The sequence below is a fragment of the Petaurus breviceps genome, unplaced genomic scaffold (assembly GCF_028583685.1).
Source record: "Petaurus breviceps papuanus isolate PSGF00001 unplaced genomic scaffold, PetGlider_PUasm1.0 90845, whole genome shotgun sequence".
NCBI lineage: Eukaryota > Metazoa > Chordata > Mammalia > Diprotodontia > Petauridae > Petaurus > Petaurus breviceps.
The window spans coordinates 2,279,873-2,305,317 of NW_027187359.1; the positions used below are offsets into that span (position 1 = coordinate 2,279,873).

The following is a 25,445-nucleotide window of genomic DNA, read 5'->3' on the forward strand; positions in this document are numbered from 1 at the left end:
GTATTTGTTCTCCCCAATAATTGTGGTCAGACATACTTTTTTTTCTGTCACCCCCAGCACCTAGTCTGCCCAGTAAATACTTGTTGGCTGACTGGTGGTTGTCCATCATCCCAATCAAAACCAAGTTTCTGGAATTTAGAGTTTACCTCTGACTTGCTCCCGAATTCCCACCCATCCCCACCCCCTTCGGTTTCCTGCCAGGACTCCCGGGTGAGAGTTATGGAATGCACAGCACAATTGGAGGGCACGCCTGGCTCTGCCATGTGTCGTTCCCAGTCTGGCTACCCGGGTAGCGTAGCCCCAGGTATCTAGAACCACATCGTTTTCCTTACTCCTTGTTCAGGGTGGGGGTCAGTTCATTACTACACCTCTCAAAAGCAAAAACAACAGCCTGGAAGTGGCCGGGATAATCATAGTAAAGAGGGGGAGGGAGAGTGGGTGGTGGTGAGTGGATGGGAGTCCAGAAAGATAAGTGGGGGGAAAGGATTGAGCACCTCTTTCCTGCTCCCTCCCTGCCCCTCCCCTTGCCTCGAGCGGCAGAGCAACCCCCCCACACACAACTCCCGCCCTCTTCTCCCCTACCTATCGATCATTCGGGGATGTGTTGCTCTCGCCTGAGGTGGGGCTGGGGGCGGGGACAGTCTCCCGAGCTCATGCATATGGATGATGCGGCGGCAGCGGCCGCTCCATTGTGCAATCGGAGCCGGGAGGTGGCGGTGGCGGCGGCGGCAGCAGCGGCCCCTGGAGCAGGGCGCCTGAGCTGAGCCCCCCGGCCGGCGCGGCGGCCGCGAGGCGGCATGGAGCAGGCGGGCCGCGGAGGCGGCGGCAGCGGCAGCGGCAGGCAGCCGGCGAGGCGCTGAGCTGGGCCCGGAGCCGCAGCCGGGCTCGGGGGCCCCTTGGCCATTCCGGGAGTCCGGCTGGGAGGTGAGCGGGCCAGGGTTGGAGTTGCAGGGAGGGTGGGCGAGATTGCCGCGCCGAAGGGTCAGACACGGGCCCGACGCTGGGGTCGTCCCGGGCTGGTGAGCCCCGATTCCTCCCGCCCCCGCCCGGGGCCGGTTTCCCCGGATCTCCTCCCGCCGCGGAGCGGAGCTGCCACCCTCACCGGGGAGGCCGGGGTCACCATGGCAACGAGGCCGCCACGGGGGCACGGGGACACGGGGGCGCGGGGCCGGCCGGAGCGAGGTGCCCGTGCCCGTGCCCGTGCCCGGGGCGCGCGGCCGGGCCAGGATGAGGGGCCCCCGCAGGGAGCCGCGGCCGCGCGCCCGGCGGGCCCCCTTCCCACGCCGGCGGCGGCATGGTGTGGGTGTCCGAAGCCTGCCCGCCCCCCGGCCCTGGGCATCCTCGCTGCTCCCCCTTTTCCCCAGGCCTAAGCTGTCCCTCTGAATGGGCTAGCCAAGTCCGACGAGCCTGTGACTGTTTGCCCAGTAGAACCCAGGTGGGTGTTGGGGCTCTTCTGAGCCCCCCCCAACACATCAGGCGGTTGCTACTTCCTTTGCATGGGAGGGGGGATTGGCATCGATGATGAGCTAGACCACCCCATCCCCCTTCTGTTCCCATCCAGTCTGTCGGTTGGGACATACCTGGACCGAATTCCTTTCCTTAGGGTGGTCCTATGAAGAAATGACCCTATTGTTAGGCAGAAATGACCCTTTTGTCTCCTGAGGTTTTCTCTTTCATCCAACTTGAGCCATTGTTTGGGGTTTGATTGGGGAAAACCCAGCTGTTCCGAGAAATCAAGAAGGTGGGGGGGGGGGGGCTCCCTGGGAACCGAGATTTTACTCATCATTCAGTACCTTCCTTACCTGTGTGTGGTGAGACGAGTGGGCCTTCCTGGATAGCTTCGCCTTTTACAGATAGGCATTGCCAGGCCTACTTTGGTTTGTCTTGCCAGGCCCACTTTGGTTTTTCTATCCTATCTTCTTGGAGGCTTCCCCATTCCAACCCCCAAGATGTGCCCACCAGTGTAGTCTGTGACCCTACATAGGCTCATCCCAAAAGGTGCTATACATTTCTCTTGGGTCCAGGGTAGACAGTTTACCTTTCTAGTCCCCTGCCATGGCCTCCTAGAGAGCACACCCCATTCCAGAATGGGGAAACTGAAGCCTGGAGAGGCTAGAATTAGGACACTCAGGGGTGGAGCATAAAATAGCAGTACTAATAATAATGTCAGTAATAATGTCTTTGACTCAAAGTACTTCATTTGTATTATTTATTCTCACAGATTTTTACTTAGAGAAGATTTCACAGGGACATCCACAGAATGTCATAAATCATGAAGGGTACAGATAGGGTGAACCTGGACTTAATCACCAAATCCTGGAATACTAGAACTAGGGGGCACTCCTTGAAACTTGAAAAAGGTAAATTTAGAATAAAGGAATTCTTATTTTTCATAGTAAACTCAAATAACTTAATTATTCCAGGAGGTACAGACTAAAAACAATGAATGTTTCAAAAATTAGCTAAATTAATAGAGGATAGCTCCCTATTAAAGGTTAAAGGGAGTTAAAGGGAAACTAGAATATTGGGGTTTGGGGGGTACTTCTCTCTGATATTTTATGATTGATATCTGAAAAAATAATTACGCTATTGCATAAAAGATCCCTTGGGATCAATGTTAGACCTATAGTCATGGACTGGACATGCCATGTTTCTGACCCAAGGTAGCAATTCTTTTGTTCTAATTCACATGACAGTCCTATGAAATAGATAGGAGCAGGAGCTGTCTCCTACCCCCCATTTTGCTTATTGGAGAGTTCAGGTTTATAAAGTGATTAAGTAATCTGGCCAAAGTCACTGACTGAACCAGCATCAGAACCCAAATATCTAGGCTTCTGCTTGATGCTTATTCTAGTAGCTTATGCTGCCTACCAGAAATAGAACACAGCCAGTCCAGTCACACAAGGCTGTGGCCCTTTCTAGTAGTACAAATTAATCCTCCTCCCTATATGTTTCATTTTCTTTTCCCCACCCCTGTCAGGAATTCTTCTGTCCCATCACCATCCTATCTGTAGTCTTCTCTCAATTCATCTGGTCTCCTTTGTCCCTTCTGCAGTTACCTTTGCCACCTAGAAGCTACAAGGTAGAAGTCTATAGCTGAAAAAGTCCTATTAGCAGCTTTTTGCAACCTCTGGAGAATGAGCTGCCACAGGGCCATACTCTTGGGAGTCTGGTTGATTCGTTGGGAAAGCAGAGGGGGTCCTGTTGCTCAGCTTCCAAGAGGAGTGAACTGTTATCCTATTCCCAGTGGAAAGCCTGGGCTAGCTAGAGTCTGAAGAGTCTAAGTATATGGAGACAGACTTATAAAGCTCCTCTGGAGCCACATAAAGTTAGTACCCATAAGGTTAGCCACCAAGACAGACACTCAATTTAGCATGTCTTTGCTTTTCAGTAGCATAAAAGCTGTCTTGTCTCTTCCAGTCACTTAGGAGATTTCAGGGATCTCTTCGTCAATCGGCCAGGTACTTTTTTGAGCTCAGACTGACCATAGTGAGAAAGAAGGCTAGAATTGTGTTTTCTGTGTTCTCCCATATCAAAATGCTCTGAATTTCTCCTGCTATTTGACTATACAGAGTGCCGCTGTACCCCAATGTAATAGCACTGGGGGTGTCAGTCTGTCCCTCTTATGAGTGAAAGTAGGTTGAAATGCTGCCTATTACAGAGAAAGGAGCTGTATATGGTGCCAATAGAGGAAAGGGAAAGGAAGCCAACAGAAAATGTTGCTTCTGTTTTTCTTTAGGGGGTATAAAACTGAGACTCCTCCTGGGTTCTGTTGTTCCTAGCTCTGTTCCTGGGCCCAGGAAGGATAGAGAATGAAATCTGCCTCCATCTCAAAAGGATTAGGATGGCGATCCCCCAAGCCTTTCCCTTTTGTGAGTAAGAGCCTGGTATGATAAAAAGAAAACTAGATTAAGACTCAGGAGACCTGAGTTTTAGCCCCAGCTATATACCACCAACTTGTGTGACATGGGGCAAATCACTTGCTCTCTCCAGGTCTCAGTTCCTCATCTGTGAAGTGAGGGGTTTGGATTGGATGATTTCCACAATCCCTTCCAGCCGTAACATTCTGAGTTTCTTTGCCAGGACTCTGGTCAACCTGCTGAGGTTTTTCAGAGTGTAATGAATGGCATTAAAAAATGGTGATTATTTTTTTCACCCTAAAAAACTAAACCCATGGAAATCTGGAGGGAGCTGTCCACTAAAATGGAAGAGAGCACAGAAATTCACAATAATTGAATATAGCAGAAAATCACCTTGTCTGTTGTAAGATTTAGGTTGGGGGAACTGAAAATATCTGTGGTCTCCTGTCCATGGCAGGAACTTAGTTGATTTGGAATTCCCCAAACCCATGTGATAGCAGGCCCCTCTCTTCTCTTTAGCTCCAACCTGATAGTCTCAACTGAGGACCCAGTTCTAACAGTAACCTGACCAGAGTCCTGTACGATTTCCTAGGTAAGCTGAATTGATCAGATACACCACAGAATAAACCTTTTTCATCCCAGAAAAATGTCTGCCAAAATTTCAGTTTTCCTTCTTAGATCTCTTGAATTCTGGGAAAGCTGAGAGAGCCATTACAGGGACCCTTATGGTGGAAGAGGGGTAGTAATGTTTCTATTCATTCCTGAGAAATAAGGCTGGGTTTGGGACTAGATTTAGCAAACTGATGTTCCATGTAGCTACCTTCAAAGAAGGAAGCTTGTGGGTTAAGCCCTGATTCTACTTGTTTGAGAATCTCCCCACCCCCCTTCCTGTGTGTCATCCATGCTGTAAGGATTCGGGGAAGCCTCAGTTTTGTCTGACCATTGCTGGGACGTTCCAGTAACTGGACCAGCTGAATCTATTTTTCTTTACCCTGAGGTGGGTAAGCCCTATGTTTGGGGCCCCAAAAGGATGCTAGTTCCTTGAGGGCCATGACCAATTTGATGTTTTGTCTTTGTGTACCTCATCCCCTTAGCACAGTGTGTGCACATGGTAGAAACTCAATAAATCCTTGTTGAATTGAATTTAGGCCCTGGGGATAGAAAGTTATTGGGCCCCTGCTTTTCCAACTATAGCTTGTAGAATCCATTGTGAGGGGGTAAAGCCTTGACAACTGCTGAAGTTGATAGTCCCGACCCATCAGATCTTGGAACTCTTACTAGTGGAGAGAGGTCATCATCACCTGTGCATGTAAGGAACAGGAAGGGGTGGGAGGTAGGTGGGCTCGGCCTTATGCTGCCTAGAATTTCCTAAACCTAACTGGCAAGCTCTGAAGCCCAGTCTTCCCCTCCCCCTACTGCTCTTTCAATTAAACTGCATGCACTTACTTCCCTCTGGGCCCCTCCCTGTGACTGCCTTGCAGCTGTCCCTGGCTGGAAACATGCTTCTGAAAGACCCTTGTGAGCTGGGTTACTCTTAAGAGGCCTTATTTGCCCAAAGGTTAGGACTGGGAAACCCCTCGTTCTATGAAGAGAGAATAGTTGGGTCTTTGAAAGAATGCCTGAGCCTCCTGACTCTTCAAGGTTGGGGGGGGGGGGAGTGTTGTTTTTTTGTCTTTGATAAAGAACGCCATATCCGGACTCTATGTATGAGACAGACTTTCTTCTCCTTTCTATACCTTCCTTCCCTTACCAAGTACCTCCACAGTTATCTAGGAAATTGTCTTGAGTTCTCTGAGCTAGAAAGGAAACTTCCCCTATTACTTTCCTGTCTAGTTCTCTCTCTCTCTCTCTCTCTCCTCCCCCTCCATCCCCCCTCTTCCTCTCCTTCCCCTCCCCTCCCCTCCTTTCCCTTCTCCCCCTCCCTTTTCCTCTCCTACACCAGTTCACCAGTCAGACTACAATCATCTAAACCTGGCTCTCACCTTCTGTTCTTTATACCTCATTTTCTTCATCTCTACAATTAAAAGTTGTAAAGTGGTTAGAAAAAATAAGATGAACTTTTCCCATCCCCTCCCTTCCCCAAACTGGAAGTTTGGGCATAAAGTATTTTGAGTTGCTAAGTGGGGGTGGAGTGGGGTCAGTGATTTGCCTTTAGTTATGATTCTCTTATTCAACCACTCTGAATCCTTGGTATTTTGGATGGTTGTGATGATTTGTACAATTCTCCACCCCCATTTCAGTATGTCACATCATTGATGAGAACACTGGGCCTGGCTTTAAGACCAGAGTCTCCTTTGTTCCCTACTATGGGACACAAAGAGTCAGTACTCCAGGTGGGCTCCCTTAACACTTGGACACTGATCCAGGTCTGCTGCCTTTTGTGAGACTTATAAAGGACCAGTTAAAACAACCTAGTAACCCCCTGTAGCAGCAAGCACCCCAAGTGCGTCCTCAGGGTTTGCAGCTACCACAGGTTCTTGGATCTGCTTTGTTAAAGGAAAGCAACTCAAAATGGGTTACCAAGCTTACTTTAATCAGTCAGACATATATCGTTTACCTTGTTCAGGAGAAAAGGTCAGCACCCTGAACCTCAAAGTATACAGGCAGAATTATCAAGACAGAAACATGAAGTAGACAGATTTCCAAACTGTCGAACCATTACATCCATACCCAGTCAACATCTGGGTTTTTCAAAGCCGGGGGACTCTGAACAACGGCTTCCCAGAATTCAGATCAAATCACAGAACACTTCTCAAAGTGAGTCCCAAAACAAAGCTACACATCAGGGCTTATATAGCCTTCTCCTGGCTCAGAGAATGTAACAACCTTATTGACTCACTGGCCAATCAAGAAGTATCTACTGAAAAACAAGCCTCCCACCCCAGGCTTCAGGTGCACATTAGCCTAGGGGCAGGGAAGATCTTTAAATCTGCATTTCCATTACACCCCCCAGTCAGGGGAGGGGATTGTTTCACTGGTGAAATGTGAATAAAGAGGCATCTTGACCCCCTTCCTTTCCCCCCACCCCCATGAAAGAGTATCTGGACTAGAAAGGATTGAGGTTTTACTATTTCAGATTAGAACACATATATATAAGAACATTGGACTTTGGGTCAGGAGAGTTGGGTTCTAATGACCTTAGATATGTCACATTTTCTCTTCTATAAAAGGAAATGGGTTACATGGTTTCTAAAACTCCTAGCATTTGAAGAGTTCTTTAATTCTATAACTCCTATAATAGATGTATATGTATGTGTGTGTACTGTGTTTTATGTACACGTAGATACACATATATTTATACCGATTATCCCTAAGAGACTTGTCTTTCCTCCTCTGCTCTTGCTGGTGTACAACCATCTCACCATTTCTGTCTCTTTCCATGTGTCTTGCTGTATCTTGGGCCTTCTCTGTTTTCGTTCTTCTACTCTCCCTTTTTCACAGTGTAGCTCTTAGGCACATGCTCTCACTCATGAATTCTTTAATTTTTTTCACAATTGGCATTTTCCACATTGTCCCTTTTGTTAATTCCTTGGCTCACGAATGTTTCTGCATGTCTTGGGCAGCCTTGCTTGCTCTTTGGAACACTGTCATTCTTTTATGTACTTTGTGTCTTAAGTGTATCATGCCTCTTGTTTGCAACATCTCTTGTGCAAGTCATATCCCCTGTGTGCTTATGCCATGTGTGTGGTTACTGACAATTACTCATGCTGTATGTGTGTGACAGATGGGAGCAAACACATACCCTCTGACAGATGGTTGTATACAATTCCTCAGACGGACACACATGTTCAAAGTGTGTCTCTGCATGTCTTGAGCGTGGTCTCTGCAAACATCTACCTTCATGTCTGTCTCTAAAGGCCTACCTCTATGCTCCTACATACTCTGCCCTGTTCTTTCTCCCGCCTCTGGCTGTGTTTCCATCTTTAGTAGCCAATATCAGCCTTTCTCCCTCTCAGAAATGCCTTAGTCTTACCAGCAGTAATGCTCACACTCTGCCTAGGAGGCTGGCAGACTGCACAGAAGTCCTAACTGGGATGGCTGCTGCCTGTCTAACACAGAGCACAGCTGGCCCAGGAATGAGAACAGAACTAATGCCCCCCTCCCCTGTTCTGGGAGGAGGGGAGAGACTGTGTTAAAGGGCTCACACTGGATTCCCAGTCTAATGCTGTGTGTGCTAGAGAGCAGCTCCTGCTGCCTCCTGAGGTGACGGCTGTTTGGCCTTAGGAGAAGGAAAGGCAGCTGGCTTATGTGCTCCTTCAGACACAGAAAAGGAATTCTGTTAGGTAAAATGTCCCTTATTTCCAAGGGATTGGGGAAGAGACTATAGGAGGCAGAAAGACCTCAAGTCTCCACTCACCAGCCAAGATTCTGTACTTCATTTGAGTAAAAGTTTTGTTTTTGCTTTTTTCTCTCTTGTCTTTTTTCTGATCTCCCATGCTATTTCTCCTTTCCTCCATGGCATCACCTCCAGATAAAAGAGGAGTTTGGTGGTATCAGCTGGTTGTGGTAGTTAAACCACATTGTAATTCCTTGGACTCTGTCCTTCCCTGCTAATCCTATCTGACCTTCTTGACCTTGGGTAAGATTCTATTCAGCACCTTTGCCAGAAAATAATTCTCAGGCTTCTTTGGCCTTGTTTTTCAAGCCCCCATCTGAATTTTGTAGGAACTAAGCTGTTGTCCTTTCTTGACCCTGCCTAGCTTCAGGAAGCTGAGCTCTGAGTACCCTTGCTCATATTGGACTTCTGGCTCTCAAACTCCCCCAAGGTCCCCAAGGTTCTGTCTTTTTACTTCCATGCTTAGTTCCTCTAGGGACATTGTCATTTGTCAGCTATGGAAATCCCTTTGAGCAGGAAAACACTATAGTGTTGGCCTTTCACCTCTGTTCTGGCAAGTGATGCTAAACAGGAGCCAGCAACTCTCCAACAGCCAAGACACCTTTCCCTTCTATACCGGTGCTCTCCATCCACATCTCCAAGTGGTTTCTGGTGGGACCTAGTTCTCCTCTCTTACCCACCCCCAAAGTTTCAACTGGAAGAAGCTGAGATCTCCCTTTTTTTAATATGGATACTGCAAGACAGGAAGGATAAGCTTTGTATAGAAGAGGGAGAATGATGAAAACATTTGTGCCCAGACAATAGGTTCCTGGGTTATTCATACTGGTGCTCTGGGTGCCTATGTGGTAGTAGCTGGGCCACATGGGGTTAATGTACTCTTCTTAGCTGAGCTTGCCAGGAGCAGAGGTTTGCCAGACATGGGCAGGACGCCAAGTTCCTCTAGCTGGCCGAGACACCCTGAGTATGGCCCCCTGGGTCCCTAAGCTTAACCCTGCCCTGCCTGGGGTGCCCTCCATGTGCTTCATACCCATCTAGTGACACTCTACTCATGAAAGAAGAGCTCCAGGGACTGCACTAACTGGCTGATGAGCCCCCAAAAGAGCACACCTGTGAACTCTCCCATTCAGCTTTTCTCTATTCATTGTTTGTGGTGGGGAGGGAATGATTCAGTTACTCTAATTTCCTGTAAGTCCCTATAGCATCTTCTGTTGAATTTTCCTCAGAGATGACAGTTTTTCTCTTTCTGTCACAGCAGCTTGGAGGGGCTGAGTCCCAGATTAACCCCACAGAGGTCAACTATATTCAAGTCCCAGACCCCCCTGTCCCTCACGATACTTCACAGCCAATGAACTCCATGAACCCAATGAAACCTGCCCTCCCCCCCACGCCACACGGGTGAGTACAAGACACTCCCATTCCTGTGTTGGGCCTTGCTTAAGGCCAGGACCTGTGTGGTTGGTCTATCTGAGTCATGATTATGCTCTCCACTCCCTATCTTCCCTGGGATGACCTGTTCCTGTATCCAGCCTTCAGTGCCACTCAGAACAGTGAATCCCTGTACTATCAGGCACCTCTATGCCACCTAACCTCAAGATTGTGCCAGTTCACTGTCTGGAACTTGAAATATGTTCCTTACTAGCCTCTTTCCCCCACAGTGATGGTTCATTTGCGTATGAATCTGTTCCTTGGCAACAGAGCACCAATCAGCCAACAGGATCACTCTCCGTGGTAACCACCGTGTGGGGAGTCAGCAACACATCCCAGAGTCAGGTAAAAGCTTCCCACCCAAACATCTAGGACTTAGCCTGCCACTCCCCCAAAACAAAACCATATACATATTGGGCCCCCTTAGTGTCCCTTAGAACATTGTCCTGTGGTATCTTTCTTGTAATCTCTGAATTGTCCTCAGTAAATCTTCATCCTAAACCCTGCATTCCTTTCCTTCTCCTAATCTGACATTCAGGCCCCTCTGTTTTGAAGTGTAGAAAGTTGCTGCATTGGAGCAGACTACTGGTCTGTTACTTCTCTTTATAGAAGGGCTTCTTAGTCTAGGATCTATTGATCTACAAGTATTCCAAGGAGAAATTTCAGGAGTTTCAGAAACTTGGATGGGGGAAAAAAATGCATCATCATTTTAACATTGATGTATCTAAGAACATTCTGAGAAGGGGTTCATGACACAGAAAACCTCTGATTTAGAGGTTCTTGGCAATGTGAGTGTTGTTGCTTTTTGTAGGTTTTGGGAAGCCCCATGGGCCCTGGGGGGAACCCCTCTGGTAGCCCCATGATGCCTGGCATGGCAGGTGGCAGCCCTGCTATGAACTCTCCTCAGTTCTTGGGGCAGCAGGCTTTTCCAGAAGGCGGTGCAAACAAGAGTTATATGCAGCAAGGAATGTATGGCCGTGGCAGCTACCCTGGAGGGCCTGGCTTTCCCACCAGGTAAGCACCGTTTTGTAGAAGGGGTTCCTGCCCAACTCTGGTGAATTTTCCCCATTTAGAATTTGGGTCTCTAGTTCACAGCATCTAGCACGATTCCTGTACATACTAGGGAGTGAATCAGTATTTGTTGGTTAATTGTATATGCACAGACTAACTGTGCTGCTCTGCTGACTTCAGATATGGCCTAAAACATTTGAAAAAGAATGAATGAGATTCCATTCTGCCTAAGAAGTTAGGTAGCCAAGTCCCATCTTCTGAAAGAACACAAATCTTCGCCTTATGTGATTGATAGGAGGCTGCTTCTGAGCCAGGGCAGAATGGAGGTATAATCTTGTGTCTCCTGCAGCTACACAGGCAGCCCAAGTGGCCCTGGGGGCCTAGGTCTCCCCTCACATGCCACCCGACCCTCCACTGACTTCACTCAGGCAGCTGCTGCTGCTGCTGTGGCTGCTGCCGCGGCTACTGCCACTGCTACTGCTACTGCCACTGTGGCCGCTCTCCAGGAGAAGCAGAGTCAGGAGCTGAGCCAGTATGGAGCGGTAAGGTGCCTTCCCTGACCACTCACCTTGGCCCTGTGTGCCCAGACTGAGGCAGCATGGTATAGGGGAAGGAGTACTGGACTGAGAGCCTGGGTTCTAGTCCCAGTTCTATAAACTGTAAACAGCTGTGTGACCTTGGGCAAGTCACTTAACTTCTGAGTCTCAGTTTCCTCATCTGTTTAAAATAATTACTTCAATAGGTTTCTAAGGGCCCTTCTAGCTCTAAAAATGGACAGTTCTGTGAGTTCACTGATAAAACACTGACTTAGTCTAGGTCCTCAGCACGGCACAAGGAGAGAGTTTTTTGCTCTAAGATGGACATGCATGGGGGCTAGGGTGGAGGGGGTGACAACTGAGGGCTATACCGTTTCCCCTGCACCCTTCCCTTCACACTTCTGGGAACTGAGGGAGTCTACTGGAAAAAGGGTGGGAGGAGCACCAGATGAAGGATCATGCTGTGGGAAAGACAGTGAAGAAGTAGAGCAGTAAAAGACCCAAGAAAGATAGTGTAATATGATAGAGGTCAGATGGGATGGTGAAAGTGTTGTGCTGGGCTGAGGGCTAAGCAAGGATGATGTGGAGTGTTTCTCTCTCTCTCTCTGGGTTATTTCTCCTGGGTCGGGCCTTGGATAATTCCTTTTTCTCTCTCTCCAGATGGGGGCAGGACAGCCCTTTAATAGCCAGTTTCTGCAGCATGGGGGTCCAAGGGGGCCCAGTGTCCCAGCTGGCATGAACCCTGCCAATATAGGAGGGGTGATGGGCCCCTCTGGTATCTCCCCCATGGGTATGAACCCAACCCGGGCACCTGGAATGACTCCCTTGTATGGAGGGCAGCGACTGCCCCAGCACGGGTACCCAGGGGCCCCCCAGACGCAGCAGATGCCCCGACAAGGAGTCAAGAGAGCCTACTCCAATGAGGTAAGTACTGGGACAAGGGAACTGAAAGATCTGAGAATTGCTTTCCCCCATGAATAGCACAGATACCTCAGTTACTCATGTTTTTATTCTCATCTGATTCAGGTTTAGGCAAGCATAAAGGAGTATGAACCAATATCAGGTTGGAGTGAGCTGTCCAGTGCCCAGAGGGCAGATGGAGCAGAATCCCAAACAAACCCAGGAATTCTCCCCTCAACCCCTTCCCCACCTGATCTACCTTTGTATTCTTTCAGGGATCAGAATTCTGTATTCCTTGGCCCTTGTGCAAGACAATGGTGCTCTTCAGGCAGTTTTTTTTCCCCTTCTAGATGCCTTTTCTCTAGTCTTCCTTCTGCCCTCTAACTATCTTTGGGTATCTGTTTTGTCTCTTTTCCAGGGTTATCCAGCCCAGCAGTATATGCAAGGTGGCCAGTATGCTCCCAGCACTGCCCAATATGCACCAAATACTGCACAGCCATCAGCACCCTCCCCCTCGTACCCTGGTCAAAGGATGCCCATCCAACAAGCAATGGGCCAATACCTGTCCACCTCCAGCTCAGCAGGACCCTATTTTAAGGTACAAAGCAGCTGTCAGCTTGGCTCTTAGAATTGTAGTTTGGAAATTCAATCTAGAGAATAAGTGGTTGAAGAGAAGTTTGTAGGTATCTAGGCCATCTAAATACTCCTTTTTTTGTTTTTGTTTTTGTTTTTTAATTCAAAGCACTAAGCTTTCCATTTTACTATAGAAAAACTAAAGTATTGTACAAGAACAAGCTTTGTTCAAGGCCTAGGTATCACTCCCTCTATGGAATAATGACAGTGCCCAGGAAGACTATTGTAACCTGATCTTTCTTTCATCTACTCTTCTGGCGTGGAGATTTTGAGGACTGCTTCTGCTGTGGCTGAATGAGGTGGCAAGATGAACCTTTTGCTGATGCTTGAGTTCTAGAGTTGGGAGGAAAGCTGCAGGGAAGGTGGTGCCTAGTTTGTTACCATACACTGCCTGCCCTATAGCTTCTCTCTTTCTACTCCCCCAGTTCTAGAATTCACAAGAATTAGCAAAAAGGTTCCTACAAACTGTACTAACAGAAGTGCCCAGTTTCTTATGATAAGCTTCTCCCTTGTTCTTTGTATGTTGAAATGTTTGTGAGTTATTCTAAGGTGGTGTATATAGATTGGGGCAGGTTCTTTAGTGCCCTGTGTCCTCTATCTCCCCCCTCCCTTTTCTCACAAATGCCTCTCGTCCAGAGTCTTTCTATTGTCTAGCATTGTACTTCTGGCCATTCCTTGGTATTCAGATGTTTGAGGGAATTCTGCACTAAAGGTATAGGCCAAGGCTCTTTTTGCAGGTCACTGACACAGTTTTTTGTCCCCAGCAGTCCACAGAGCAGTTCAATGGGCAGAATACCAACTTTAATGGAGGGAACTTCAGCAGCTACAGCCAGCCCAACATAAATGGGGTATGATGGAAATGGGAATCTGGGCCCCCTTGTGAAGCTTGCTTAACACCAGGGGCCAGAACATGAGGAGCCTTTGAGAGTTAAGCCACTTCTTACAGCAGCTCTTCTTGGTGGTGCCTCTCTCCCCCACCCACCAATATGATTATGCACTCAAACATAGACTCACACATACACACTTCTGTTTTGGCCCAGTTAGCCAGTCATTACCTGCCATAATAATTTTTGTCTGTTTTCCTGCAGCCTGCCCGATCAATGCCTGGCTACCCCAGCTCCCCACTGCCTGGGAATCCTACACCCCCAATGACTCCTGGCAGCAACATACCACCCTATATGTCTCCCAGTCAAGAAGTCAAGTCTCCATTCCTGCCTGACATTAAGCCCAACATGAGTTCCCTGCACCCTTCTCCCTCTGGTAAGTCTCATTCTCAGGGTTTCTAAGAGTCTGAACTCTCAGAAGAAAGATTATTGAAGGCTAGGTTGGGAATGAAGACAGTTTTCATTTTCACATAGGAAATCCTGAAAACCTTCAGTGAGTGTAGCAGATTCTGTGTTATCTAGAAAAGCCTTTTTTTTCCTGTGATAATCTTTTTTTTAAAAAGATTTTTATTGATATCTTTTGTTTTTCTGTCACCTACATTTCTCATTGTATTTATTCCTCCCCTTTCCTGAACTTATCCCCTGTGGCAGAATTTTTAAAAGAGGGAGGGAAAAAAAGAGTTCAGCAAAACTATCCAACACATTGAAGAAAGTCTGTCTAGTGTTCCACACTCATAAACCACCCACTTCTGCAAAGGAAAGATGCATTTGTGTTGTCCTATATCTCTTTTGAGGTCAAACTTGGTTCTTATAATTTCCAAGTATTCAGTTATTGTTGTGTTCTTTCCATTTACATTTCATAGTCATTCTCTGTATTGTTTTCCTGGTTCTGCTTCCTTCACTTCTCATTAGTTCTTATAAGTCTTAACCATGTTTCTCTGTATTCATTATATTCATCATTTCTTACAGCACAGTAATATTCCATTATGTTCATATACCACAACTTGTTTAACCATTTTCTAGTTGATGGCTATCTACATTTTTTCCAGTCCTTGGTTATTATAACAACAGTGTTGCTATAAATATTTTGGTGTATATAGGGGCCTTTCTTTTTGTCATTGACCTGTTTGGGGTCTGTGCCTAGCAGTGGAATCTCTAGGTTGCTAAGACAGTGTAAATGAAGAATTCAGAGAAACATGGGAAGACTTGTATGAACTGATGCAGAGTGAAGTAAGCAGAACCAGGAGAACAATATACACAATGACTACACTAATGTAAATGAAGACAACAGAATTCAGGTTGTATAGTGGTCAGTATTGATTCTCAGTAACCTAAGGGTTAAATACACTTCCTTGCTGTTAAGAAGTGATAAAGAGCAGAAAAAGTTGTATGTGCTGTCAGTCACAATCACTGTATTAGATGGTTTTGCTTAACTTTTTTATGTCAAAGGGATTATAAGGTAGTAGAATTTGGGGGGGGGAAGGGACTGTGTCAACACATCTTTTTTTTTTTTTTACATTAATCTTAAGTGAATGGAATTTAAAAAAAACAAACCCAACAAAACACAAAACCAGACAGTTTTCTTAGCTGTTTTAGAACTGTGGCAGATAGAGTTTGGGAATCTGAAACAGTCAAGCAACAAAGTGAAGGGGGGAGGGGATACCCTTAGGACTTGAGGGTCCTTAGGAAAACCTGAAGAGATCTCTGCCTTTTGTCTAGCCTCCAACCCTCCACAGCCTCTGGGGTGGGCTCTCCCCCCCACCAAAGCTTGGCAGGAGCAATGAGGCTCAGCTGGGCATCCCAACGGGGCCCCCCTGTAAATGGCAACGTAACCTTCAACTCCGAACATTCCATGACCGTTGAAAGTGACAGTTGAGAACAGGGGGATGCCCAAACACAGCCCCCAGCATGGCTCATCATGGCAGCATAGTGCAAGAGAGAAGGAGGGGGTGTGCCCTGGGCCCCCCTAAGAACCAGGAGGAAGCTGGGCGTCGTGCTCAGCCTAGTCGGAGAGAGGGTGGCATGCACCCCAAGTCTATGCTGCTGGTTGGGTGCCAGCTGGGCTCCCCTACCTCTGCCCAGCATCAGCTCAAGCTACACATCCGCTGGCACTGGGTGTCTCTGGCACCTGTGCCCGATACCAGCCCCTGCCCTCCCCTTGCAGGAAACCCATGTGATGAGCTGCGGCTGACGTTCCCAGTGCGAGATGGGGTGGTCCTGGAGCCCTTCCGTCTACAGCACAACCTGGCTGTTAGCAACCATGTCTTCCAGCTCCGTGACTCAGTCTACAAAACGCTGATGCTGAGGTAAGAGCCCACGCCTCCCTCTGGGCCCCCACCCCGCCACCAGCCTATGCTTATTCCCACCCCCCATATTTCATGGTAGACTTTCTGGGTTACGGGCTGTTTGTTTCCTCTTCCCTGGTTCAGACCTGACCTAGAGTTACAATTTAAATGCTATCATCACGAGGATCGGCAGATGAACACCAACTGGCCTGCGTCGGTGCAGGTGAGCGTCAATGCCACGCCTCTGACCATCGAGCGAGGAGACAACAAGACATCCCACAAGCCCCTCTACCTGAAGCACGTGTGCCAGCCTGGCAGGAACACCATTCAGATCACTGTCACTGCCTGCTGCTGTGTAAGTGACCCTTGGGCTACACAGTACATAGGAGCCAGGAGTGAGGAGGTGGGGTGGGCACATAGCCAGGCAAACATGAAACACAGATTAGTTAGTATGTCTGCACAGACAGATGTATAAACTTGTACAGGCATACTGAGAATGAATATCCCTGCCTGATGATAGGGAAAAGCTGCTAGGCCAACCGAAGATGTCTGAGTTTTATCACTAAAGGAAAAGGTACTGGATTCCCTTCCTTGCAAGCCAGACATTTGCCTTACAATCTCTTCTCTATGCCCACCAAAAGAGGGACACAGGTGCATGTGCTTCTGCCAGTACTGGACTCATTAGATTTGGAGTTGACATTAATTTGTATAAATGGTTAAGAAGGGCCCCTCAGTATAGGACCATGCTCCTGGAGTCCTGGCTCCTCATTGCAGAGATGCCAGGCCACATGCCAAGATTGAATCATTGCTTGCCATGAGGTTTCTTGGCCAGTTGTGGAGAAGGGAGTGGGAAAAAACCTCTCCAAATGGAGGTTACACCACCTCAATCAATATTCAACATAAAGAGTTATGAGGAGGAACCCCCCACCCTCCAGGTATATCTCTGCTGCTGTAAGGAAATCTGGATAATAGGCTCTTACAGGCCAAATTGCACAGGGCTCTGGAAATTGAATCCGGACCCAAAATAAGCAACAGTACTTATTGTGAAGAAGGAAAGCTAACCTTCGGCAGACTTCTCAGGCCCAGTTTTTCCTGTTTTTGGTGGAGAGATGGGGACTAGGAAATAATCATTTTGATTAATTCAGGAGGAAGGGGGATCAGTATCTCTTTTTTTTCTTTACAAGTAAACCCTGGGTAACAGCAGCTGTGCTTGAGGCTTCTAAATGAAGGCCAATGTGAGGAGAGAGATCTGTGTCAAATAGAGGCAGCCACCTGTGTTCCAAATGGGGCCAAAGGAACTTTTATCCCACACCTAAAGACTCACAGGGGAGGGGGACGATACAGGTACCTAGCTTCTTCCCTCTATTTCCTTCTCCTTTACCCAACATCGGCCCTGAAACTAGAGGAGCTAGACCCGGGGGCTGGGACCCAGCAAGCGGGGCACCCTCTGACTGCTGGTCTCTGCCCCCTTGACCCAAGCCTTCTTTCTGTGCAGTCGCACCTCTTCGTGCTGCAGCTAGTGCACAGGCCTTCGGTGCGCTCTGTCCTGCAGGGCCTCATCAAGAAGCGCCTGCTTCCTGCGGAGCACTGCATCACCAAAAGTGAGTGTTGCCCGCCCCTGCCAAGCCCTGCCATTCGGCCCGCCTTTGTGGGCTGGTCCTGGGGCTTCAGAAACCCTTCTGGCCTCCCAGATAGCTATTTCAGATTTGTCATCATGAGGCTGGACTCGGGTGCCTAATTAGCAACAGCCTTTCCCCATTTATATCCCTCAAGTATCCCCAGCTTCTCTAAGCTCAGGAGCATCTCATTTGTGTTTTCCTCCCAATGTTCAGTAAAGCGGAATTTCAGCAGTGGTACCATCCCAGGCACCCCCGGACCCAACGGAGAGGATGGTGTGGAGCAGACTGCTATCAAAGTGTCCTTGAAGTGTCCCATCACCTTCCGAAGGATCCAGCTCCCTGCCCGAGGACATGATTGCCGCCACATACAAGTAAGATGGTGGTATTAGAGCACTGTACCCCTTTCATCCCCTGGGGGAGAATTGGGAGCTGAGGTCATTTGTTTATCTTGTCATGTCTTGAGCCCAGTTTGAAGATTGGGATGCTGGAGCAGGAGGGTGAAAATATAGGTATTACCACAAACACCTGAAGCAATGTACAAACCCAAGTCATTCAACTTGGGTACTTCTTACAGATTTATGCATTATTATATGTTCTTGTCTATCCGTAAGGGGAAGAGAGTTCCCCCTACCTGCCACTAGAATGTAAGACAGCTGGGATTATTTCATTCTTTGTACATACTTCCCTAGCACCAATATAGTACCTGTTGTCACTTGTTGATTAATTGATTGTATCCAACCATTTTTTAGTGCTTTGACCTAGAATCCTACCTACAGCTGAATTGTGAGAGAGGAACTTGGAGATGTCCTGTCTGCAAGTGAGTATAAAGGATTATGCTTTCGGGAATCACCATGGGCTTGGGGATTGGGTGGGGAAAGCACCACAGCAGTGGGGGCAATGATGATAACTTGCATTTTACATAACATTTCATGCTTATCAAAGCAATTTGACATGCTACCTCACAACCTTGTGAAATATATAAGACAGGGTAAAGTTAGAGATGGAAAAACTTGAATTTCATAGAGATGGAGGGACTTCTCCAAGGTTTGTCATAGACATTGGGTGCCCAGAGAATGTGGTAGAGAGAGAAGGCTGTCTCTGAGGTAGAAACCTTGTCACTTAACTGATAACATATCCTCTGTTTCTTTGCAGTAAGACTGCGTTGCTGGAAGGCCTGGAGGTGGATCAATATATGCTGGGGATCCTTATTTACATCCAAAAGTAATTCTGATTGGATTTAGCCAGATTTTGAACTGATTTTTCCTGGGGCCACCAGAGGGCAGTCATGGCCATGCAAGACAATGCTGAGATGTCCTGAAATCTTTTCACCCATGTCACAGTTGGATCACAGAGTCCAGAAATTGGGCCCAGTGCCAAGTCAGGGATCATATATCCTACTAACTTAATGCTGCTGGGTACACACTGTAGATAATCAGCAATTCATTCCAAATCAATAAGGATTTGAGTTGGAAGATCTCACTTGAAACTCAAGGGACAATAGCAATGCCTTATACACATTAGGTACCCAGTAATTGTTTGTTAAATTGATTTGGGCAAAGAGATACTCAGAACTGAGGCTTAGTGAGATGGGAAAATGATAATAAAGAGATAAGAGTAGGGAGGTCAGTTGAGAAATGGGATGTATAAGATTATCAGTGAAGATATAGCATGTAATCAAAAGTTGATTGTAAGTGGACCATAACCTGTTCTTGTTTGTCTCCTCCCTTTCCCAGCTCAGACTATGAAGAAATCACCATTGACCCCACCTGTAGCTGGAAACCAGTGCCCATTAAGCCTGATCTCCACATTAAGGAAGAATCAGATGGGCCTGTTCTGAAGCGATGCCGCACCATGAGCCCTACCCATATGGTGATGCCCAATGTCATGGAGATGATTGCTGCTTTGGGCCCTGGATCTTCTCCCTTTGCCCCACTACAGCCTCCCTCAGCCCCTGCCACCAGTGATTATCCCAGTCAGAGTGAGTACCAGCCTGATTGTTTCTTTTATAGTTTGGAGTAAGAATCCTCAGGAACCTGGAATGGCAGAGAGACTATCAATGAGGGATTTGTCCCCATTCCTCTCCCCCTGTCCACCTGGCCTTATTCAGGGTAGAATGTGAATAAAATCTTGTTTTATGTATTCTCTTCCCACTCAAGGATATTTACAAAACTATTGCTATCAACAATAAAGGCTATCTTTTTCTCTTTCCGAATAGCTAGATCTAATGTAGACTTTTGGAATTGCTATCACCAGTAAGCTAGCTCTTTTAGTAAAACAAAACAAAACACACAACCAGACTACCCAGATGTTTTTTGTCCATCTTCCATCTTAAATGCATTTTAAAATTTAATTTGCCTAAAGTCATTGATTTCAAAATAAGTGTTAAGCCACAAAAAGGCAGTGTTATTTCATAGAATGTTCTCTCACAAAACAACTTTGTTTTGCAGGTTCTAACTTTTCAGGCCCCGGAAACTTCCCTGATTCTTTTCCCCCCACCACACCTAGCACCCCAACCCTTACTGAATTCACCCCAGGGCCACCACCAATCTCCTACCAGTCAGACATTCCTAGCAGCCTCCTGACTCCAGAAAAGCCTCCAGCTCCTTCCATCCCTGGACAGGTCAGTGCAATTTTGAGGTGAGGGTGGGGAAGCGGGTAGTTTAAAGAATAATTCCTGGTCTCTATATCTACAAAGGGAGGGAAATTAGTGGAGAACAAATGAATGCCTCCTCCTGTAATACTTCACTGTGTGACTTCCTCCTTCCTCTTCAGATGGCACCATCAGGCCATATGGACCCATCTCACAATCCTGGTCAGCAGGGGCTGCACAATCCCAATCTCAATGCCCCACCAGGGTCACAGCTCCATCATCGAAACCCACCCCCCCAGGCCCGGCAACCCTTGGGGCCATCAAGTGGGGCAGGTCCTAGTGGGGAGTTGGCCTTTAATTCTGCTGCAAGCATGATGGGGCAGCCAGGGATGCCTGGAACCGGAGAAGGGCCAGAGCCAGCTTTGGATGTAAGTATAGTTCACCTCTTAGTAACCATACCTCTCTGAGAAAGGTGAGACTCAAGGTCATTGAGAAAAGAGTTGTAGATAGGGAAAAAAAGGTCAGTTGTGTTTCTTGGACACAGGAATTGTTGAGTTAGGACTAGAAGAAACCTCAGAGTTCATTCAGTTCCCATGTTTTACAGATGAGGAAAAGGAAATTCAGAAAGATGAGGAGATTTAAGGAAATGCAGTTTTCTTTTATTCAGTAAAGGCAATGTAGAATAATGAATAAAGAGCCAGCCTCAAAATCAGAAGACCTGGGTTCAAGTTCTACCAGCCGTTATAACTCCAATATGATAAATTGTGAAGCAGGTGTTATTCTGGATTAATAGGGCTCCCTCACTGAGAGCTCCAGTAGATCTGAATGTGCCCCCACCCCTCAAACCACAGCTAGGCAGTGGGGTGGGGCAGAGTCAATGTAAGGCTAGACTTTTAGTCATTTGGAAGACCTGAGATCAGATTCCACCTTGGTTGGCAGAGAGAGCTCCCAACAGTTACAGTCATAGATCTTTGACTATCTATACAATAGCTGGATTAATGTTAAAAATTATTTTACCAGATGTTTTATAATGAACATGTCAAAGCACCAGCATCTGGAGGGTTGGCCCTATAATTGTAATTGGAGGGTTTGTCTCATAAACTGATATATCTGACGTAGATGGAGGGTGGTGTGCCAGCTGGGTTCATCTGTGGAAATAGGACTCAGACTCTGGCTTCTGACATTGTTCACTTTGTCTTCAGCTCCTCCCAGAACTGACCAATCCCGATGAGCTGCTGTCATACCTGGGCCCACCCGACCTCCCCACCAACAGTAACGATGACCTGCTGTCCCTCTTCGAGAACAACTGACCCTTGATTTCATTTGGATCCCCCAGCATAGGCTGGTCTCAGAACTGCCATGCCCACTCCTACCATCCACTCATTATTGCCCCTCAGTCCTTACACACTCACCACTGTTCTCCCTCATCCAGAGGCAGGGAAACTAAAGAGTTTCAGCTGCCCATATGTCATGCTCACCCAACCAAAGCCACTTCTGTCGTTGGTCAGACCTAGTAGCCACACACCGTGGATGGCCACTTCAGTCCGTCCTTCCTATCTGTTATGGCAGTTATTTCTGTTCAGTCCCCCTTCCCTCAGCTCTCTGCCAGCACCAGGACTGAGGCTTCCTTTCCTTGGGCCTGATGTATTTACATCTTCCCACTGCACAGGCCATCCACAGTGCCCTAGCAGGAGCCTTCCCCCATCTTACCCTGACTGGTACCAGCCCTCCATCTGACTCTGGCTTTGAGCCTTCTGTTTTATCTTCCTCATGAATGTGGCAGAGTTGGGGGAGAAGCCAAGCATGGTCTGTGGTGTTTTGGGCCCGTGGACTCTGGGAGGGCCCAGGGTTTTCTTCTTCCTGGCTTGATGATGAAGCCCTACTAATTAATCTTTAGTAGTTATTATGGATGTGGACCTAAAGACTACAGCAAGCCAGTGATACCCTTAGTTGGGTACTGAGGGGCTGTCTGTAGACTGGATCTCTCCCCACCAGCCTCGTTCTATCTGTGGCACCCGTGTTCCCTCTTCCCCACCCCAAGCCCAAGTGCAAGAGGCTGTGTAGGGTGGGGTTGGGGGGGGAGGGAGGTGATTAATTACAAAGCACAAAATGTACATAGTGTAGAAACACTAAAAGCAGGGAAAAAAAAAAGAAAAAAAAGCTATTTAAAGGAAAGCGAGTCCCTCTGTTGTACAGCCCCCCTGGTTCCCCTATTCTTTCCCCTGTTCCCATAAATGTGCATATTCCCTGACTTTGTATGAGTGACCATTCCATTGGGGAGTAGGGGTCCCAAGCTTCAGCCCTGGCAGGGAATATACTTGGGGGGGAGGGGGGAATTGTTATTCATCAGGATGTAGAAATTCTTTGGCTGTGTCCTTCATCCCCCAGATCCCCCTTTCTGCAAAGTAAACAAGTAACAGCCATGTTTTTAAAAAACCACCTTCCCTTTACCTATACCCCTGGGGAGAGAATCCAAGTGGTAAACTGTCCCTTTTTGGAAAACCATTGCATCCATCTGGCTTATGGGGCCAGAACCATGTGTGTAAGCAGTACTGCCCAGGGGGCCGTTTTGTGTATCCTGTTTCAGTATCTATATTAAAGGATTCCCTTTTGGTGGGCCTTGCTTGACTCACCTCCTTTGTGTCCTGAGGTGGGGAGAGGGGACCAGGGATGCTTCTGATTTATTCTCCCAGAAGCCAGTGAGATAGGGGTTGCTGTAAACAACAAGAGTAGATGTTTGCCCCTGCTCCTGGTGTTATGTTTCATAGCCCCAGATTCTCCGGCAGGTCAAATAACCTGGTCTTCTCCATTCTAGTGTTCTGGGGCATGACAGGTAGTAAGCACCAACTGTTAGTTACCTGGGATTCAAATAGGAAAAGACACGCCCATCCAAGGATTCTGATTTCTATTGATTTTGGGTCTACCTCACCACTTCATACTCCTGCTGGGAAGGAGATGTGAGGCTTCATGGAGACCAAAGCTACTCTCATTTCATCTGTTAGCACCACACTTCCTATTCTGTCTGCTCCTACTCCATTGGCAGGGGAACTGTTCCAGCCTCCTCTCTGGCCAAGGTTCAGTTATTCCAACCCCCATGGAAAATTCCTTTTTCCCCTGGAATTTTCCAAGTTTGGCTTCAACCTGAGGGTGATTCTGTGAACCATAGCCAGGACAAAAAGGAAATCTGGACTCCCTGTATGGAGATTTGCCATCTTTAGTCCTTCCCTGGGGATAAGATTCAAAGAAGCAACTGCCACCTTGGAGGACTAAGGGAAGGAAAGGCAGAGATGAGAGTCTGGGTCCCTGGTCTTCCCTATGCAATAGCCTGGAAACAGATACGCCTATTTGATGGGGTTATTACCCCATTAAATAGTATCTTAAAACTGCTCCCTTGGCATAGATTATGATGGAAAAAATCAGGCTGCAGAGAATGGGTGTACTAGGAAACTGATGGAGCAATGGGGGGAAGAGAGGAGGCATCACCATGGGGTGGGAACAGGCGTGACAGGGTGTGTTGTGTATACTGGGGCATGGTTGGGACAAATGTTTTAAAGGAACTTGTGAAGACTTGAAGGAACCAAATGATTTGTAATCAACTTTTTCCTACCAGAAGTAGGTTGAGTGCTGCTGCTTCTCTGAACCAGCCAGACTTTGATGCCCCTGTTGGGAGAGGGCTTCATGACATTCAGAGTTCCCACTACTCAAGCAGGCAGATCCAAATGTGTTTCTTCTCAATTTTTTGATATCCTGAACTTTTAAAACACCAGATAAAATAGCATTTCCATAGGGATAGTAAAACAAGGGGGAGAGGGGGAAAGGATAGTGCATGAACGAAACTCCGTATCTTGATTGTGTATAGCTTTTTTAGATCTCAAATGTATTCGATATTAGAGCCTCTAAGTCTCAGGATGCAGGTTCCTTCCTCAACATTATCTCCAGTTCCTGTGTGCCAAGCACAGTGCTAAACACGGGATACCAAGAAAGCTAGAAGGCGACCCTCGACCTCAAGGAGCAAGCAGTCGAATGGACTTATGTGCAGGCAGCGGTATGTGGTTAAGTGTCTAGTCTAGAATGTCTATGTAATGGGTTTAACTAGTCACTGGGCTAGCAAGTATTAAGCTCCAGCTAGCTGCTGGCCTTCTGAATATTCTTAGACCAAGCTACAAATACCTTCAGGCCATCGCCATACCCAACCCATCCTTCGGCGGATTTTAACCCACAATTCTCAATCACACAGGATTTACTTCCCACCCTCTCTGACCTGTTCTGCTCTTGTCTTTCCCTTCCCACCTGTGTGGGTGAGTAGATTCTATGGGAATGTACCTTACTAAGAGACAGTAGAGAAAGCATCTTGCTTGGGCTCACCTGCTATTGCTTCCCTCGTTTTCTTCATCGTCATGAATACAGTAGTATTTATTCCCCACCCTCACATAAGTCATGAGTCACTTCTATTGTAGCTGCAAGGCATCTAAAAATAGCTATTTTCTTCCTTCCATTCTCACCTCTCAGGTCAGAATCTTAGTTCTTATTTAAGAGAAATGAGAAGCAAAAGCACTGAAAATCGTTGCATAGCCAAAATCAGAATTAAAGCCTTTTCTGGTCTGCCAATAAATCTTAGGCCATTATCAACATTATTAGTAAATATTGGTCCCTGTTATGTACAGAATCCCCTGTCGGATGCAGGGATCTGTCCTTGGGAGTGTAAAGGCTGGCTGGGGAGATGGCATTCTCACTGGAAGATGAATGACAGCTAAGGTTAGATGCTAAATGGTATTATCTCCTCCGTGCGATTACTTGGGGGTGGGGGTTGATGGGGAAAGGAATAAGCATTTATGTAATTCCTGTTGTGTGCCAAGCACTGTGCTATGTGCTTTACAAGTATCTCATTTAATCCTCATAACCCTTTGAGGCAGGTGAAGCTGAAGGAACAAGGTAGGCAGGTTAAGTGACTTGCCAGTGTTCACACAACTGATGGATTTGGGCTGGATTTCAACCCAGGTCTTCCTGACTCTAGGCCCAGCGTTCTGTCCACTGTGTCACCTACAGGTCGAATATCTAAAGCCTCATATTTAAATTTAACATCTGAGAGTGGCGGTATGATGTGGGCAGAGCACTGAATGTCAAGTCTGAGGCCCTGAGTGTGAATCCTGCCTGGTTCTTATTGCCTGAGTCAGCTTTGGCAAGTCCCTTAATGTCTTAAGTTCATTTCCTTCTCTAAAATGAGAGGATTGAAAGAGAAAGTCCCATTACTTCCGAGAGCAGTTCACTCCCCTTGGCTCTAATTGATAGGTAGTTCTTATAAATTAAATCCAGCCTCTCTGTAACTACCACCCATTTCTCCTTGTTTTGGAAGATAGCTGTCATGA

The 25,445-nt window shown here is 47.2% G+C and overlaps 1 protein-coding gene across 6 annotated transcripts; it reads left to right on the forward strand.

The window, feature by feature from the left end:
- Positions 1-773: 773 nt before the first annotated feature.
- Positions 774-22,698, forward strand: ZMIZ2 (zinc finger MIZ-type containing 2). Of its 6 annotated transcripts, none has more exons than XM_069071882.1 (21): positions 816-924; positions 2,222-2,360; positions 4,380-4,452; positions 9,449-9,591; positions 9,852-9,966; positions 10,433-10,635; positions 10,982-11,174; positions 11,829-12,092; positions 12,487-12,666; positions 13,466-13,549; positions 13,790-13,961; positions 15,750-15,891; positions 16,015-16,225; positions 17,366-17,471; positions 17,703-17,860; positions 18,239-18,306; positions 18,642-18,710; positions 19,223-19,467; positions 19,937-20,109; positions 20,262-20,507; positions 21,282-22,698. In XM_069071882.1, the coding sequence occupies exons 4-21, from the start codon at positions 9,542-9,544 to the stop codon at positions 21,387-21,389; spliced, it is 2,787 nt and encodes a 928-aa protein (XP_068927983.1). In that variant the 5' UTR covers positions 816-924; positions 2,222-2,360; positions 4,380-4,452; positions 9,449-9,541; the 3' UTR covers positions 21,390-22,698. The 6 variants fall into 6 exon arrangements, with proteins under 6 accessions (XP_068927985.1, XP_068927983.1, XP_068927984.1 ...); XM_069071883.1 differs by having other exon boundaries at positions 9,452-9,591; XM_069071881.1 differs by lacking the exon at positions 4,380-4,452.
- Positions 22,699-25,445: the final 2,747 nt, after the last annotated feature.

Bases quoted from the DNA above. Each gene is read 5' to 3' on its own strand.
- ZMIZ2 (XM_069071884.1), top strand. From the start codon at position 9,542: ATGAACTCCATGAACCCAATGAAACCTGCCCTCCCCCCCACGCCACAC. The intron at 9,592-9,851 runs GTGAGTACAAGA...TTTCCCCCACAG, and splicing joins CTCCCCCCCACGCCACACGG to TGATGGTTCATTTGCGTATG. The intron at 13,550-13,789 runs GTATGATGGAAA...GTTTTCCTGCAG, and splicing joins GCCAGCCCAACATAAATGGG to CCTGCCCGATCAATGCCTGG.